Below are 16,675 nucleotides of genomic sequence, written 5' to 3'. Positions count from 1 at the left end.
CGTTTTCTAATTATTTACAGTCCGATAATTTTAAACATAACTGAATTAAAATATAAAAAAATAAAATAAAGTGTAATGTGGCTAAAAAAGTGTCAACTATTGCTGTGGAAACTTTTTTTGTGGCCGCGGACAAATCAGAATGGGTTGTGGACAAAAAAAGTGGCGGGGCGGGTGAAAGTGTCCACACTATTATGGATACTCTAACCGACATTTGAAAATCTTCTTAACCAATTGTAAATGTCCAATGCTCCTTTGATTATCTTAAAGTTTTATCTGATAAAAAATATGTCAGCCACTGACATCCTTCTGCGAATAGCTAAGATGTCAAAAAGTGGGGTGCTACAAGAAGAAATTTTAAAATTAATTACTTATCAAATTAACTAAGAATAAAGTAGGAAAGTAGAGTAGTAGAAAAATAAAGAGAAAATAAAGTAAGAGAGAGTAAAGTAACTGGACAAAAATATGTTTGACTTTTACTAAAAAGAAAAATGAGTCTACTACTATAGAACGTTACTTTTATGGAAGGGGGAGAATAGCATAATCGACTGCCAGACAGAGTCCAAGACAAGTGATTAGTCTCGCTTTTGCTTCTTCCTTTTTCCACGATCATAATTACACATCTTCTGATTTTCTCTTTCTAGATCTGCAGATCTATTCAATCTCAGCTTAGATTTTAACATTTCTCAGGTAACAACTCTCATACTAATTTACATTACCACAAGGCTTCGGGAAATGAAAATTTTAATTTATTGTACATGTAAAATATAGGAAATTTCGAATAATCATCTGAATTAGAGTCAACTCTAACATCTTGCTTGTAGATTGGTAGCGCTTAGCATTATGTTTACATATTTTAACATACTATATTGGATTTATACTTTGTTCATTATTTGCAAATTCATTCTCGGACTAGATAGATGATTGCTAGAAAAGTCAGATTATAACTATTTTTCTCATCAAATAATTATTGTTTTTTATTTATGTGATCTCTGGAGAAGTTAGTGGAGTCCAATTCAACTTCATATAGTGAATCTCTCTTCCTTTCTGCACGGTCATATTTACACATCTTGTGATTCTCTTTTTCTAGATCTACAAAGTCAACTTCATGACTGATAAGTCTCTCTTTCTCTTCTTCCAATCTCCACAGACCACAAGTCCACAATCATATTTACACGTCTTGTGATTCTCGGTTTCTAGATCTACAAATTGTAAAAATCATAGATTAAATATGCCCGGTCAATGGATTTTGACCAAATAATAAATGTGACGAGACATTTAATTTTGTGAAATTAAATGACATAGCGTCGATCTACATTTTACGTAGATAAATGTAGTATATTCACTTTCTCAAATCCGATTTCCGGTGAGTGAGAAATAGTGGATTAAAGTTGGGCATAATTAGCTTTTTATTAAAGCTTGGAGTTGGAGCTTAGGGAATAATTAACTAGTGTTAATTATCCCACATTGGAAGATTAATACATCTTTAATGTGCTTAAATTAAGTGCCTTTATGTTACTTAATAATTATAGTGGATTAAGATGGGTGAAAAAGCCCACACGCGCGCACACGCGCGCGCGCCGCCGCCCGCCCGCCCGAGCCCGTGCTCGTGGGCGCAGGCCGCGGGCCCGATCCTGATCCCGATCCCGATCCCGATCCCGATCTTGGACTTGGATCTTGTGGGCTTGGGGCTTTTCTTTTTGGACCACCGCCGAGTCAGCAATCCAAGTAGCTTGACACGTCGTCAAGCGAGGCACAGTCACGGATGCCACGTGAGAAATCCACACGCTCCACACGCGAATGGCACACTCCAGCCACACGCCTGTAACCGATGTCGGTTAAGAATTGCCATGATGAGCCTTCAATGGCTGGTTGACCCTGCATGGTGGCTTGGCCTATAAATAGGCTAGCCATACCACTGCATTAGTAGACACACCTACAAGCATTCTGCATCATAAGCTCTTTCCCTCTCTCTGCATTGTTTTCTGTCGAAGCTCTGCTCTCTCCTCCATCCCGTTCACCGGAGCTCTACTGATTGCGGTGCTGCATCAATAGAGACGTAGCCGTTTTACCTTTGGGGACGACACGCCAAACCGAAGAGCACTACCGGGGCGTATCTCATCTTGCGGGAAGAGGCCTCCTCGACTCGGCTAAACTTCGTTCACGGTTACTGTTTCGAATTCTGTAATTTTCTTTGTAGTTCAGTTTCATCTTCTGTATTTCTTCTTTTGGGTTGTATTACGCCCGGTTTTGTTATCTCTTGTAATCCAAAAACCAACAATCGCAAGACGAGATAACTTGCCTTTGAAGGAATTTGGACCTTAAACTGAACTAATAACTTTCGAAACTTAAACCTTTGCTGGAGATGTCGACTGAATCCAACACCGCTGCTGCCACCTCCGCCGCTGCCATTTCCTCCACCATGGCGACCACTGGACCTGTCAACACTTCATCGATTCCGACGATGATGCCCACTCCCGGGCGCTATCCTTCTTCTTCAACAACCCCTTGGGAGATTGTTAACCCCCTTGGGCCCACTGGTGGTTCCACCTTTGGTGGTTCGGTTGGTTCCACTTTTAGTGGTTCCTTCGGGTCCTTTAATGGATCGAGTGCTGGGGCCTTCGGGTCTCACACGAATGCTGGGGCCTTCGGGTCTCATGCGAGTGCTAGTCCCTTCGGGGATAGTACGATCATGGCGGGCTCTATGCCCAACATGAATGGTGGGGGCTCTATGCCCAACCATGTTGTTGGCTCCTTCGGGGGCAAGGGAATTGGGTCCTTCCATGGACCAAGTTCGGCACCTTTGGCACCAAGAATGATGCCACCCGCCGAGAAGCCACCAAAATTTGGAGGATCCGACTTCAAAAGGTGGTACCAAAAGATGTTGTTCTACTTGACAACATTGGGCGTCGCCAACTTCCTCACGGAAAACGAGCCGCCCGTGCCAAGCGACCAAGAGACTAGGCTCGAAGTCATGGCGGACTATGAGGCTTGGAGGAAAGGGGATTATCTATGTAAAAATTTTATATTAAGTGCATTAGATGATAGCCTATACAATGTATACTCCAATGTAACCACATCTAAACAAATGTGGGAAAGCCTAGAAAAGAAGTATAGCATAGATAATGCTGCAGGTACCGAGAACGTCATAGTAGCCAAATTCAATGACTACAAAATGGTCGATTCTCGCCCTATCATGGAGCAAGTTCAAGAGCTCCAAATGATCATCCACGCACTAGTGGCTGAAGGGATGACCTTGCCCGATAAATTCCTAAGGTGCACGATCATTGACAAGCTCCCTCCAAGTTGGAAGGACTTCAAGAGTTATCTCAAGCACAAGCGAAAGCAGATGACCCTTGAAGACTTGATCGTGAAGTTGCGCATTGAGGCCGACGTGCACAAAAGTGATCAAAAGGCTAAGGGCTTCACCCCAAATGAAGCCAAAGCCAACCTGTTGGAGCGGGACGGTCCCTCCAACAAACGCCCTCGCCCAAACCGTCCAAACGACAAAGGGAAGGGAAAGCAGCCTTCAAAGAAGTTTGAAGGCGGCTGCTACAAGTGTGGCAAACCAGGACACTTTGCTAAAGACTGCCGCAGCAAAAAGAAGAAACCGGCTGCCCACGTCGTTGAGAAGGAGTTCAAGGACTGGGATGAAAACGACCTCATTGCTGTGGTCACCGAAGAGGTTAACCTTGTGGATAACAAGGGTGGCTGGTACATCGACACCGGCGCTACTGCTCATGTCTGCTCAGATAGGAGCAAGTTTGCCTTCTACACTGCTGCTGAAGGGAGGAAGATCAACATGGGGAATCAAGCATCGTCCGAAGTCCTCGGCGTTGGTAACGTGATTCTCATGATGACGTCTGGCGTCACGATCACTTTGAAGGATGTGCTGCATGTCCCGGACATCCGCAAGAACCTAGTGTCAGGATCAATACTAGTTAATAAGGGGTTTAAACTTGTATTTGAGTCTGATAGGTTTACTTTGTATAAGTTTGGAAAATCCCTCGGAAAAGGTTATGTAACCGATGGGCTTTTTAAGCTTAGTGTGGCAACTCGCAGTGTTGCAAAGCCTTTGGCTAATAAAAATAAAGCATCTACTTCCTCTTACTTGACTGAGTGTTCAAAAGCCATTAAAAGATTAGTGAATTTAGATTTACTAAAGGCTAATGAAGTGGATAATCAAGATAAATGTGAAATTTGTCTTGAAGCAAAAATGACTAAGTTGCCGTTTCATTCGGTTGAACGAAGCACAAAACCCCTTGAATTAATTCACACAGATGTATGTGATTTAAAGATGGTGCAAACTAGAGGTGGTAAAAAGTACTTTATCACTTTCATAGATGATTGCACAAGGTATTGCTATATTTATCTTTTAAGAAGTAAAGATGAAGCAATAGAAGCGTTCAAAAATTATAAGAACGAAGTTGAGAATCAACTTGGTTGTAAAATCAAATCGATTCGAAGCGATAGAGGAGGCGAATATGTAGCCCCGTTTGAGGAATTATGCAACGCAAGTGGTATAATCCATCAAACGACTGCACCATATTCACCACAATCTAATGGTGTTGCAGAACGCAAGAATCGAACTCTAAAAGAGATGATGAATGCACTGCTACTCAGTTCAGGATTACCACATAACATGTGGGGGAAGCCGTTTTGACGGCCAACTATATCTTGAATAAAATCCCTCTCAAAGGAAAAGATGTTACTCCTTATGAGTTGTGGAAGGGAAGGAAGCCATCCTACAAATACCTCAAAGTGTGGGGGTGTTTGGTAAAGGTGATGGTTCCTCCGCCCAAAGAAGTTACAATTGGACCTAAAACGGTTGATTGCATCTTCATTGGATATGCACTTAACAGCAGTGCATATCGATTTGTTGTTCACAAGTCTGAAATATCGACTATAACAGTAGGGACAACAATTGAGTCAAGGAATGCTGTATTTCTCGAAAATACATTTCCTTGCAAAGACAAAGAAAAAGTCGTAACCAATTCTGAGACAAGAATTGAAGAAGAAGCCACTAGTTCTAAACCAGTGGAAGAAGAAGCCACTAGTTCTAAATCAGCGGATGAGGAACCTAAATCGCGCAAGCGTGCAAGGCCCGATCCGAACGATACAGTACTAAGACGTGGTTATAGATGAAGAACCGACATCTATAAAAGTAGCCTTTGATGGCCTAGACGGGTTGCATTGGAAAGAAGTTGTTCAAAGCGAAATTGATTCAATTTTGCTAAACCACACGTGGGTGTTGGTTGATCTACCTGAAGGTGCGAAACCTCTAGGTTGTAAATGGGTACTTAAAAGGAAATTTAAGGCCGATGGAACAGTGGATAAGTATAAAGCCCGACTAGTAGTAAATGGTTTTAAACAAAAGGAAGGACATGACTTCTTCGATACCTATTCACCTGTAACAAGGATTACATCTATCCGGGTGCTTCTCGCTATTGCTGTATTGCACAATCTTGAGATTCATCAAATGGATGTAAAGACCGCGTTTCTAAATGGTGAACTAGAAGATGCAATCTATATGGAACAACCCGAAGGGTTTGTAGTACCTGGACAAGAGAAAAAGGTATGCAAGCTCGTAAAGTCCCTATATGGATTGAAACAAGCGCCATTGCAATGGCACTTGAAGTTTGATAATGTGATGTTATCAAATGGGTTTAAAATCAACGAGTGCGACAAATGTGTCTATATCAAGAGCACTAATAACGGTCATGTTATAGTGTGTCTATACGTTGATGATATGTTAATCTTGGGTAGCAACACTCAAGTAATTAACGATACAAAGGCCATGTTAAAGAGAAACTTTGACATGAAAGACATGGGTCTAGCCGATGTAATTCTTGGAATGAAGATTCTAAGAACGAATGATGGAATCATCTTAACACAATCACATTATGTTGAGAAGATATTGAATAAATTCAAAGCCTATGATGGTGCGCCGGTTAAGACTCCAATTGAACTTGACGTTCACTTGAGCAAGAGCAAAGGCGAGCCCGTTGCACAAGAAGAGTATGCACGGGTCATCGGGTGCATTATGTACTTGACTAATTGCACTCGACCTGACATTGCTTGTGCCGTGAACAAATTGAGTCGTTACACGAGCAATCCAAGCAAAGAGCATTGGAGAGCTCTTGTGAGGGTTTTGAGATATTTAAAACATACTCAAAATCATGGGCTACACTTCTCGAGATACCCCCCGGTACTTGAAGGGTACTGTGATGCGAATTGGATATCCGATAATAGAGACTCACTTTCAACAAGTGGATATGTCTTTACTATTGGGGGTGGTGCTGTATCGTGGAAATCCACAAAACAGACATGTATAGCCCGATCAATAGGGGCGGCGCGCCGGCCACCCCGGAAACGCCGATGACGCGACTATCTATAATGGGAGAAGCGTCCGCCCCGGCGCGGACGCAATTTTGGGGGCGGAAGTGGCATCGCCGGGTATTCGCCGAGGACGCGCCGGTCCCCAAGCGGCGCGGCCATCAGGCCCGACGGTCGCTGGATTTTTTTAATTAATTTCCAATTTTTTTTTAAAAATACCCCTCCTCCACACACATCTTCACACCCATTTCACTCTCTATCCATTATTCATTCTCAAATTTATCTATCTCTAAAAGTGCACCGTGGAGATGAAGAATCACCGGGCACCGACGAATCGGGATATGACAACTATCTTCCATCTCAGCCGTGGAGATCGATTCCAACTCCCCATCCATCTCAGCCGTGGAGATCGAGTCCCACTCCCCCTCCATTCCAGTCGTGGTCGCCGACATCCTCGCCGTGGCAACAGACCCAATTTCGGGGCCAGACCTCTTTTCAGAGGAATTTGGGTCGATCGGCGTTCGGAGATTACAGACCCAACATGGACGCGCTCAACCATCCACGACCGGATACCCCTTTCCAACCCAGTCAATCTCCTTTGTCTGATGCTGATAGATTCGACCTGGAGCAGATGATGGGTTTGCTGAGTCCGAGTTTACCAGATACTCCGCCAGCATGCGTGGATACGCCGGTTCCGACGGGAGTCGGCGAGATCAGTGGAGCGGGTGGAAGCGGCGGCGACGGTGGGGTGGGAAGGAGGCGGCAGCGGCAGTGGCGGGGACGGCAGCGAGTTGGCGGGGGTGGAGCCGACAGCGAGTCGGTCGACGCACTACACCAAAGCGGAGTCCATTGTTGTGGCGAGGGCCTGGGATGCCGTCACATCGGATCCCATAGTTGGCACCGATCAGACCGAGACAAGCTTTTGGAAGCGCGTTCTATTGGTCTACAACGAGTTCAAGCCGAGAGGCGCCAAACCGCGTGACGCAGAACAGATCCGCAAAAAGTGGTCTAGGATTCTCAGAGCCACCAAGAGGTTCGCGGGCATATACCAGAACAACCTACTCACTGCTGAGAGTGGTCACAGCGAAGCCGACGTGAAGGAACTGTCGATGGCCCAATTCAACACTGAAGGCTTTCCTAAGTTCAACTCCTGGAGGGAGTATCTCGTTCTCGAGAACTGTCCGAAATTCAAGGCCATCTGTGCTGAGGAGCATCCTCCTGGGGCGAAGCGAACTAGACACAACAGAGCCTGGGACTACAGCAGCGACAGCTACTCACAATCAATCGACCTCAACGACGCACAAACGGATGAGTCATCCGCTACACACACTAGGTACCCACGCCCTCTGGGGCAACATGCCTCTATCCGAAACGCTAGTGGATCTGCAGGTTCCTCCCGCTTCTCGTCGGCCGCGTCTGGATCACGCATCTTGCAGCCCGCTTCTAGATCGCACTCCATGGGCACTGGTCCCCACGACGTCTTGAACAGGAACCTAGATGTGTAGTTGATTAAACAACTGCAAGAAAATTATCGTTTCTACGAGACCGCAACCGAGCCGATCAACAAGGAGATATACTACGCGCTCATGTGTAGAATCAATGATCAGCTGGGGTTGTCTGGTGCAGCGGCTGGGCCGGCGGCGGAGGCAGCGGCCGACGGAGGCTCAAGCAGTGGAGAAGAGGCGGCGGATTCCGACTCCACCACCGAGTAGACGGTGGCGGTGTTTTTATTTGTTTTTTTTAATATTCGTTGTATAATTTTTACGTATTCGTAATACAACGAATATTTGGTCCCAATACTTTTTTTTAATTTTAGTATTGTATCGTTTTCTAATTTTTTACAGTCCAATAATTTTAAATATAATTGAATTAATATATATACAAAAAATAAAATAAAGTGAAATGTGGCTAAAAAAATGTCCACTATTGCTGCGGAAACTTTTTTTTGTGGCCGCGGACAAATCAGAAGGGACTGTGGACAAAAAAAGTGGCGGGGCGGGTGGAAGTGTCCACACTATTGTGGGTACTCTAACCGACATTTGAAAATCTTCTTCCGCAATTATAAATGTCCGATGTTCCTTTGATTATCTTAAAGTTGTATCTGGTAAAAAATTTGTCAACCATTGACATCCTTTTGCGAATAGCTAAGATGTCAAAAAGTGGGGTGCTACAAGAAGAAATTTAAAAAATAATGATCAAATTAGCTTAGAATAAAGTAGGAAAGTAAAATGGTAGAAAAATGAAGAGAATAAAGTAAGAGAGAGTAAAGTAAGTGAGCAAAAATGTGTTTGACTTTTACTAAAAAGGAAAATAATTCCACTACTATAGAACGTTACTAAAATGGTAAAATGACTCCACTTTTATGAAATGGAGGGAGAATATTATAATCGACTGCAAGACAGAGTCAAGGACAAGTGATTAGTCTCGCTTTTGCTTCTTCCTTTTTCCACGATCATAATTACACATCTTGTGATTTTCTCTTTCTAGATCTTCAGATCTATTCAATCTCAGCTTAGATTTTAAGGCCATCCGCAACGCTGTCTCTTATCCGTCTCTTAACCGTCTCATCTCTTAACTATTCATGGACTCCACTGTACTTTTCACTCCATCTCTTAACTAAGAGACAGAACATGCAACCCTCCATCTCTTATCCGTCTCTTAATCATCTCATCCCTTAACTATTCATTCAATTTCATTTTTTATTTTTATTTCCAACAAATTCAATTAATAAACACACACTTCATAAAATAAAATAAAATAAAATTACAACTTAAAATCCTAAAAATAAAAAAAAGCACATAATTAAAATCCTAAAAAAATAAAAATTACATAATTTAAAATACAATTTTATTGAAATTAAAAAAACTACTCCGCCGGCGAATCATCCCCCGAAGGCGGTGGCGGTGCACTCAATCTACCTGAAGGCGGAATACCAATTTGTCTTGCCATATACTCGATTCCGGCAAGATGGGCTTGATATTGTGGAGGCGTCATGCGGGAAGTGTCTGCCATCGTGGCGATCAAGTACATGGACAATAGGGTGTTCGAGCCCGAGCCCGAGCCCGCCTGGCTTGATTCGCCTCGGCCCTTCCTCCCTTTAGCCGCCTTCGCCGCCTTAGTCCCTTGCGGCTGACGGCGCCCACGGGAGAACCCCCTGGCATCGTCTGCCGTGCCGTCAACCTCCTGCGAGGCAACCTCTTGTGCGGCGCTGCCCGAACCGCCCCACTAGATGAGTATTGGCCACCCGCCGTGTGCTTCGTGCGCTTCGAGGTCGAGCCCGAGCTGCACCGGACACCGCCGACCCACCTTTCCTCGTCTTTGACGGACTCCCAAACATCGACATGTCTGAATTCTTTGCCGGTGTCGTCGATATAAACTCGCAAAGCCGATCTCAGAATGTCGGCTCCCGTGGCTCCGCTTTGGTAATGAGCCGCTTCGTTCTTGTAGATGCCGCAGAATTTTTTGACCTCTCTGTCGACTCGGTCAAAGTGAGCATGGAGCATCTTCAATGTGCGGCGGCGGGACCCCTTCTGCTTAATCTCGTTGTAGGCCTCAGTGACTTTTCCCAGAAGCACTTCCGGGTTTGTTGATTCCCGACGATGGGATCGTACGAAACACTGATCCAGGCGTTGTACATAGCCATCGTGTCCTTGTGGCTGTACGGATGTCGGCCTACATCCTCCTCCTCGGCCGCCTCCTTCTCTTCCTCCACGGCGTCGAATGCCCTGGAACTTCCACCGCCACGTCCTCCTTCCGGAGTGGGTTCATCCGGATAATCATCGCGAATTTGGGATATTCCCTGCGAATTCCTCGGGGCGGAGGGACGAGCGTATGCATCAACATCAAAATGGGGTGGTTGGTATCTCACCGGCGTCGACGAACCGGAACCACCCAAGACATTATACATGCCCCCCAGTCGCCAAACGCTTTGATGTCAAATCCGCCAGAGCCGCCACCGCCAGAGTTTCCGTCGCCGGACATTTTGTGATGACAATTGGAGAGGTTAGATGAAAACTGGAGAGGAAATGGAGATGATTTGGGAAGAATAGATGTGTATTTGTGTGTGATATGAGTATGAAATAAAAGTATTTATATAGTAAAAAAAATTAAAAAAAAAGGAAAACGGTCGAAAACGGTATTATTACCGTTTTCGATTTTTAAAATTTTTTTTATTAAATTCGAATTTAAAAAAAAATGATCTATTGCGTCAGCGTGACGAGCCCACTCGCGGGCCGGCGAGTGGGCGTCACGCGTGGCGCCTGCTCGCGCCACGTGGCGCAGGCGCATGGCGAGCCAGCCCACGAGCCGTCTCGGTGGGACGGGTGTCTCTTGCCGCTGTCTCGTCTCGGCGGGACGAGATACGAGCCATCCGCAGGACGCATTGCTGGTGGCCTAACATTTCTCAAGTAACAACTCTCATAATAATTTACATTTCAGCATTTATTCGTTTGTTTAGAATTTTACAAGATCTTGCTAATATTACCACAAGGCTTCGGGAAATGAAAATTTTAATTTATTGTACATTTAACATATAGGAAATTTCGAATAATCATCTGAATTAGAGTCAACTCTAACATCTTGCTTGTAGATTGGTAGCGCTTAGCATTATGTTTACATATTTTAACATACTATATTGGATTTATACTTTGTTCATTACTTGCAAATTCATTCTCGGACTAGATAGATGATTGCTAGAAAAGTGAGATTATAGCTATTTTTCTCATCAAATAATTATTGTTTTTTATTTATGTGATCTCTGGAGAAGTTACCCAATTCAACTTCATATAGTGAATCTCTCTTCCTTTCTGCACGGTCATATTTACACATCTTGTGATTCTCTGTTTCTAGATCTACAAATCTATTCAATCTCAGCTCAGTTCTTCATATCTCTCAGGTAACAATTCTCATACTAATTTACATCTATGCTTTTATTTGTTTGTTAGAATTTGACATGATCTTCCTAATACTACAACAAGGCTTCGGGAAATGAAAATTTTAATTTCTTGTACGTGAAAAATGAAGGAAATTTTGAATTATAATCTTGCTTGTAGATTGCTAGCGTTTCCTCTTTTACTTATAGCATCATGTTCACATATTCAACATATATTGGATTTCTACTTTGTTCATTACTTGCAAATTTAATTTCGGACTGGATAAATGATTGCTAGAAAAATGAGATTGTAGCTTTTTTTCTCATCAAATAATACTTGTTTTTGGTTTATGTTTTCTCTGGGAAGAGCGAAGGTGGCGAAAATGTTAAGCCGGATTTTCGAGTTATTTTTGTCAAAGGTGGTGGAACTAATTGCAGATAATGCACACAATAATGTGAAGAGTATAAAGGAATTTGAGCTCAATCTAAAAGTTCTGCAGAAAAAGTTGAAATCATTGGGTGCTAAGGCATCTGATGTTGAGGAGGAAATCAAGAACTCGGAGCTTTCTGGTCGAAAGAAGAGGAAACGTGAAGTTGAGGAATGGTTGGAAGAAGTCAGGTCCATTGAAAAGCAAGTTGTTGAGTTGGGCACTCAAGTGGAATCTGAAGGATTTATTATGAGATTGATGGATGGAGGGTTGCCAGCTAAACTAATTGAAGAGGTTGACACACTTGTTGAGCAAAGTCGGAATTTTGGTGAACTTGTCCTTGATATTTGTGGAAGTGGGGGAGATAAGTTATTGACAAATGGGATGGTTGGTCAAGCTTTTCATGAAAATTTGGAAATGGTTTTGAAACTTTTGGAGAGTGGGGAAGTGTCGAGCATTGGTGTTTATGGTATGGGTGGTGTGGGAAAAACGACACTGGCAAAGCACATTCACAATCGACTCCTCCAACATTCTCAGGGACGTGTGATTTGGGTTACAGTCTCTCAAGAATTTTGTGTTATGACTTTACAAGATAAGATTGCTCATTTTATAGGTGTGGACCTTGTGGGTGTGGATAATGAAGACATAAGGGCGTCGAGACTACATAAAACTTTGTATCAGATGAAGAATTCAGTGCTGATATTAGATGATGTCTGGGAAAATATTGATCTATTAAAGGTTGGATGTCCCTTTTCGGTCGAGTATTGTAGGCTGATTATAACTACTCGCTCCTTAGAAGTGTGTCGTCAAATCTGTTGCCAAAAAGTGTTTCAAGTGAAAAATCTACATGATCATGAGGCATGGAATTTGTTCAAGGAAACTCTAGGAAATGAGAAAGAACTTGATTCTTCGGCAGAAGAAATTGCCAAATCTGTGGCAAAATTGTGTGGTGGTCGGCCCCTAGGAATTGTTACGGTGGCTGGAAGCATGAGGGGCGAGAGAGACATTCATACATGGAGAAATGCTTATGTAGAACTAACAGAACGTGTCTCACGGAATGATGTCATGGGAGATGGTGATGTTTATAAAGTATTGAAATATAGTTTTGATCGGTTGAATAGGAATCATCGTAGCCAAGGTAATGAGTTCAATACATTGCAACATTGTTTCCTGCATTGCACGTTATATCCTGAAGATACTGAAATACCTAGAAAGTATTTGGTTAGACCAACACTGACATGAAAGTATTGCACGTTCATTTCAGGGGGCTTGGTTGAAAGAAAGACAAGGAGAGCGCAAGTGGAGCAAGATCATTCCACATTGAATAAATTAGTGAGTGTGTGCCTACGGATGCGGTTGATCAAAAAGGGGGAAATAGGAGCATCAGCTGCACTTGCACAGCCTGTGTTTTCCTTTCTGATGCGGTTAAGAATTGATAGGTGTGACAAGATGAGGATACCATTATCAGGAGTTCCCAACATTGAAGGCATTCATATCAGCGAGTGTAAAGAAATAGAAGAGATATTTGAAGATGAAGGAACAAGTTCCCTCACCCTCCCTAAATTAAAATATCTAATGCTACATAAGCTGCCAAGACTTAGGAAGGTGGGGATACTATCAGGAGTTCCCAACCTTGAATGGATTTCTGTGACAAAGTGTGGAGAAATAGAAGATGTGTTTGATGATGGAGGAAGTCGTATCCTAACCCTGCCCAAATTAATACAGTTGTACTTGTATGAGCTTCCGAAACTGAAGAGCCTATGCAAGGGAACAGCAGCCATCATTTGCAACTCCATTGAACGTATCTCAGTAACAAAGTGCCCAAGATTGATGAACAAACTTCCTGTGGATGTGGATTTGGCTGTGCCTCGACACTGTAAGATAAAGTTGAACCCAGAATTGTGGGACTCATTGATGTCGGACGATCCCAACCTCTCTCGTTTCTTCTCTAAAGGCTGATCAAATTTTTTGTGTAATAATATGCACAGATTTGGCCCAATGTTTTGTAATAACAAGATGCATGCCCTTTTCTTATGCATCAGCACACCCATGTTTCCACAAGTTCAGAAATTGATAATAGGCTAAGCCCTCACCCAAAATGTAATTTTTTTGTTTTTTATACTTCTAAGTTCTTTTATATTTTTTAAAAATCATCCATAGCCCTTACAAAATAAGTGTCTTTGAAGACTAAATCATCAAAAATTATATGATAAAAGGGCTGAAATAAATCTGAAAATATAAACTGCAAAAAGAAATGGACAACAATGGCCGCCGAGTATTTGTGAAGAAAATGATTCAATTTATATTATAATAATACTACTAGTGTCTCAAAAACTGTGTCAAGTTATTTATTGAATGTAAAAGACTTTTCTTGATTGTTCATTTATTGTTATAAATTAATAGTGCTACTATTCTTTTCCATAACGATACAACAGATAAAATCATGAAATACATATGATGGTTTTATTTTTCTTTTTCTCAATAGATTAAATATACTATGATGGAATCACAAATTGCATAGTACGAGTATTAATTTTCCTTCCAAATTCATAACCTATTTTCAATAATCTGTATTCTATAGGTTCCAACAAATATAAAATGTTTTCTTTTATGAGTTATTCCATTAATAATGAAAATACCATTATTTTTTCTCTCTCTTATTTTTTTCTCTCTTCATTAACTTACAAAATAACATTATATCAAATCTTATCACAAAAAACAAATATTTCATATTTAATGAGACGGATGAGTACTATATTAACAAATAATAAACCTATCAATAGATTTAATGTTTTGGGTTTAATGCATTTTTATAGTTGTTGTGTTTGTGATTTTTAATAGTGGAATATTTTTTATGTACTATTTTCGTTGTGTAAAAGTAGACAGTTTTGAAACGATACGAGTTTTTAATGTGCAATTTATAAAATAAAAGAGGGATCGAAAGAAAATGATTTAAATATTGTTAGTGGAGGACTAACAAAAATAAAAAGAATATTTACTATTCTGGAACGAATAAAAATTAAAATAGTGTTTGTTTTTATGTAAAGAACGAAATATAGTAATACTCCTATATATAGCGGTTATACGACATATATATATAGTCAGCCCCTACTAAGATATTTTTCTGCGTCCGCCCCTGGACTGACTTACTTCTAACAGAAAACCAATACTATCACTATCATCAAACAAGAAAATTCAAGGGGTAATTACACCATTTATATAAATTATTTCTTCGTTGTTTGATATTGTTATAAAAGTGTGAAGTTTGCATAAATACTACAACGGGTTTCATTTGTGTTTCATTTTAATACATTTCGTTAGGTTGTTTGGACGTCATTACTATTTTGCCTACACGATGTACAAGATATGAAACAACAATAAATATTTTGTAAATAGTACTATAAAATAAGGAGTTATTTGCTAGTAAATACACGAACTTTCAACATTTTTTGTTTATTTCCCTAAGCTTTTATTTTTTAATATAATACATGAACTTAGAATGATTCTAATTTTTACCCCGACAAAAAATTCCAGCCAAATTAAAGCTGATCTGGAGTTCACTTGCCATATTATCATCTACGTGGCAAAATCAAAAGGACATCTTATTACCCTGCAAATATACGAACTTTCAACGTTTTCTGATATTTTCCCCATGCTTTCCTTTTTTCTAATTTAAATAAATGAACTATGAGATTTTCTAATTTTTTCTTAATGAACAATTTTAATCAAAATAAAATCATTTTGTGAATTACTCAAATGGTACCCTTTCGGAATTGTAACTTTTGGTGTTTTTAGACAATTCATTTTAATTATAAAGAACTATATATGTGATATGTCTAATGTGTTTAAAAATTAACAAATTTTAAGAGATGTCGTGAATTGAGATATTTGTGATTTTTGTCTTTCAAATTGAATTTAGTTAGAATGATGATTGTTTTCATTATATATATACTAATACTTTATTTTCATGATTGCACAGAGTTGTGATCATTGAGTTGTGATTAATGTCGAACTAATTTTAAAAATCGAACCAAAGACCAAATCTTGTCCACCCATTTTCATAATATGATCTTGAATTAGTATAATCTTGTGGTCAAAATTTAATTTACATATTTTATTATTTTATTCACAAAATAATAGTTGTAGTGTATTAATGGAAAGGAGCATGTTATTTTCCATACAACGTGATTCTCTGCTGCGATTTTTCTCATGATCTTAAATCTCTATCTTCACCTCTCAATATTCCTCAAATTGTGTTGCAATCTTCATCAAATCGTGATTCATCTCTGAATATAAAGCTTGAGATATCTGCACAACGAAGCCCCGACGCGAAGAAGTTTAATTAGTTCGATTACTTTGTGCGTGGGTAATTCTGATTTTCTTTTGAAGCTTAGTTCTGAACTTCCATGGTGAATTCAACATCCCAGAGCAAGGATGATATGAAAATTGACAACATGTTGACGGATTTGAAACTATACCCACTCATTCGGCGGTTGAAGATATGGATCTACTCCTACGACCAATGATGAAGAAAGTAATGCTTCAATTGTGGATGATCTACAATACCAGATGACACTTTTTAAAAACAGATTCATATAAGCTAGAAGAAGAGGACAACTCATTTGATGGTTCATGACTTTTCCGATTTTTTTTGGATACCTGATATGTGTTTAACATTGATAAGGTATTTTAACCAATGTGATGAACAATCTCTTGTTGAACCTTGTTGATGAATATTTTTTCAATTTTTCATGCCGGTAGTATAAACAAATCAATAATGAAGTAACAGATAGGCTGAATGAAGTAATCCGCTGGTTGAATGAAGTATCGTGAACTCAATTGTGTTGTATGCATAAGTTTGCATAAAGCTTTAGTTAATATGAACCAAATATCTAGTTGAATGAAGTAATAACATGTTTGAATGAACTTAATTCCGGTTAATATGAAATGATAATCTGAAGTGTATTGTATGCATAAGTACGTGATAATTGTACTTATAATGAACTAAATTACCTTTATAAATGAAGTAATAGAATGGACTAAT

The 16,675-nt window shown here is 40.5% G+C and overlaps 1 protein-coding gene across 3 annotated transcripts; it reads left to right on the top strand.

The window, feature by feature from the left end:
• Positions 1-601: 601 nt before the first annotated feature.
• LOC121779732 (probable disease resistance protein At1g61310) lies at positions 602-13,735 on the top strand. 3 transcript variants are annotated; one of them, XM_042177130.1, is made up of 4 exons: positions 602-687; positions 11,182-11,227; positions 11,571-12,769; positions 12,896-13,735. In XM_042177130.1, exons 3-4 carry the CDS (start codon positions 11,587-11,589, stop codon positions 13,588-13,590), a joined length of 1,878 nt encoding a protein of 625 aa, XP_042033064.1. In that variant the 5' UTR covers positions 602-687; positions 11,182-11,227; positions 11,571-11,586; the 3' UTR covers positions 13,591-13,735. The 3 variants fall into 3 exon arrangements, with proteins under 3 accessions (XP_042033064.1, XP_042033066.1, XP_042033065.1); XM_042177132.1 differs by having other exon boundaries at positions 621-687; positions 11,578-12,769; XM_042177131.1 differs by lacking the exon at positions 602-687 and having other exon boundaries at positions 10,688-11,227.
• Positions 13,736-16,675: the final 2,940 nt, after the last annotated feature.

This window comes from Salvia splendens, chromosome 19 (genome assembly GCF_004379255.2).
Source record: "Salvia splendens isolate huo1 chromosome 19, SspV2, whole genome shotgun sequence".
NCBI classification, from domain to species: domain Eukaryota; kingdom Viridiplantae; phylum Streptophyta; class Magnoliopsida; order Lamiales; family Lamiaceae; genus Salvia; species Salvia splendens.
The sequence above is the reverse complement of the archived record's forward strand: the minus strand, read 5'-3'. Positions and strand labels throughout refer to the sequence as shown.

Excerpts from the sequence above, each read along its gene's own strand:
- LOC121779732 (XM_042177130.1), top strand. The coding sequence starts at position 11,587 with ATGTTAAGCCGGATTTTCGAGTTATTTTTGTCAAAGGTGGTGGAACTA. Across the intron at positions 12,770-12,895 it reads TAGGAATCATCGTAGCCAAG|GGGGCTTGGTTGAAAGAAAG; the intron begins GTAATGAGTTCA and ends CGTTCATTTCAG.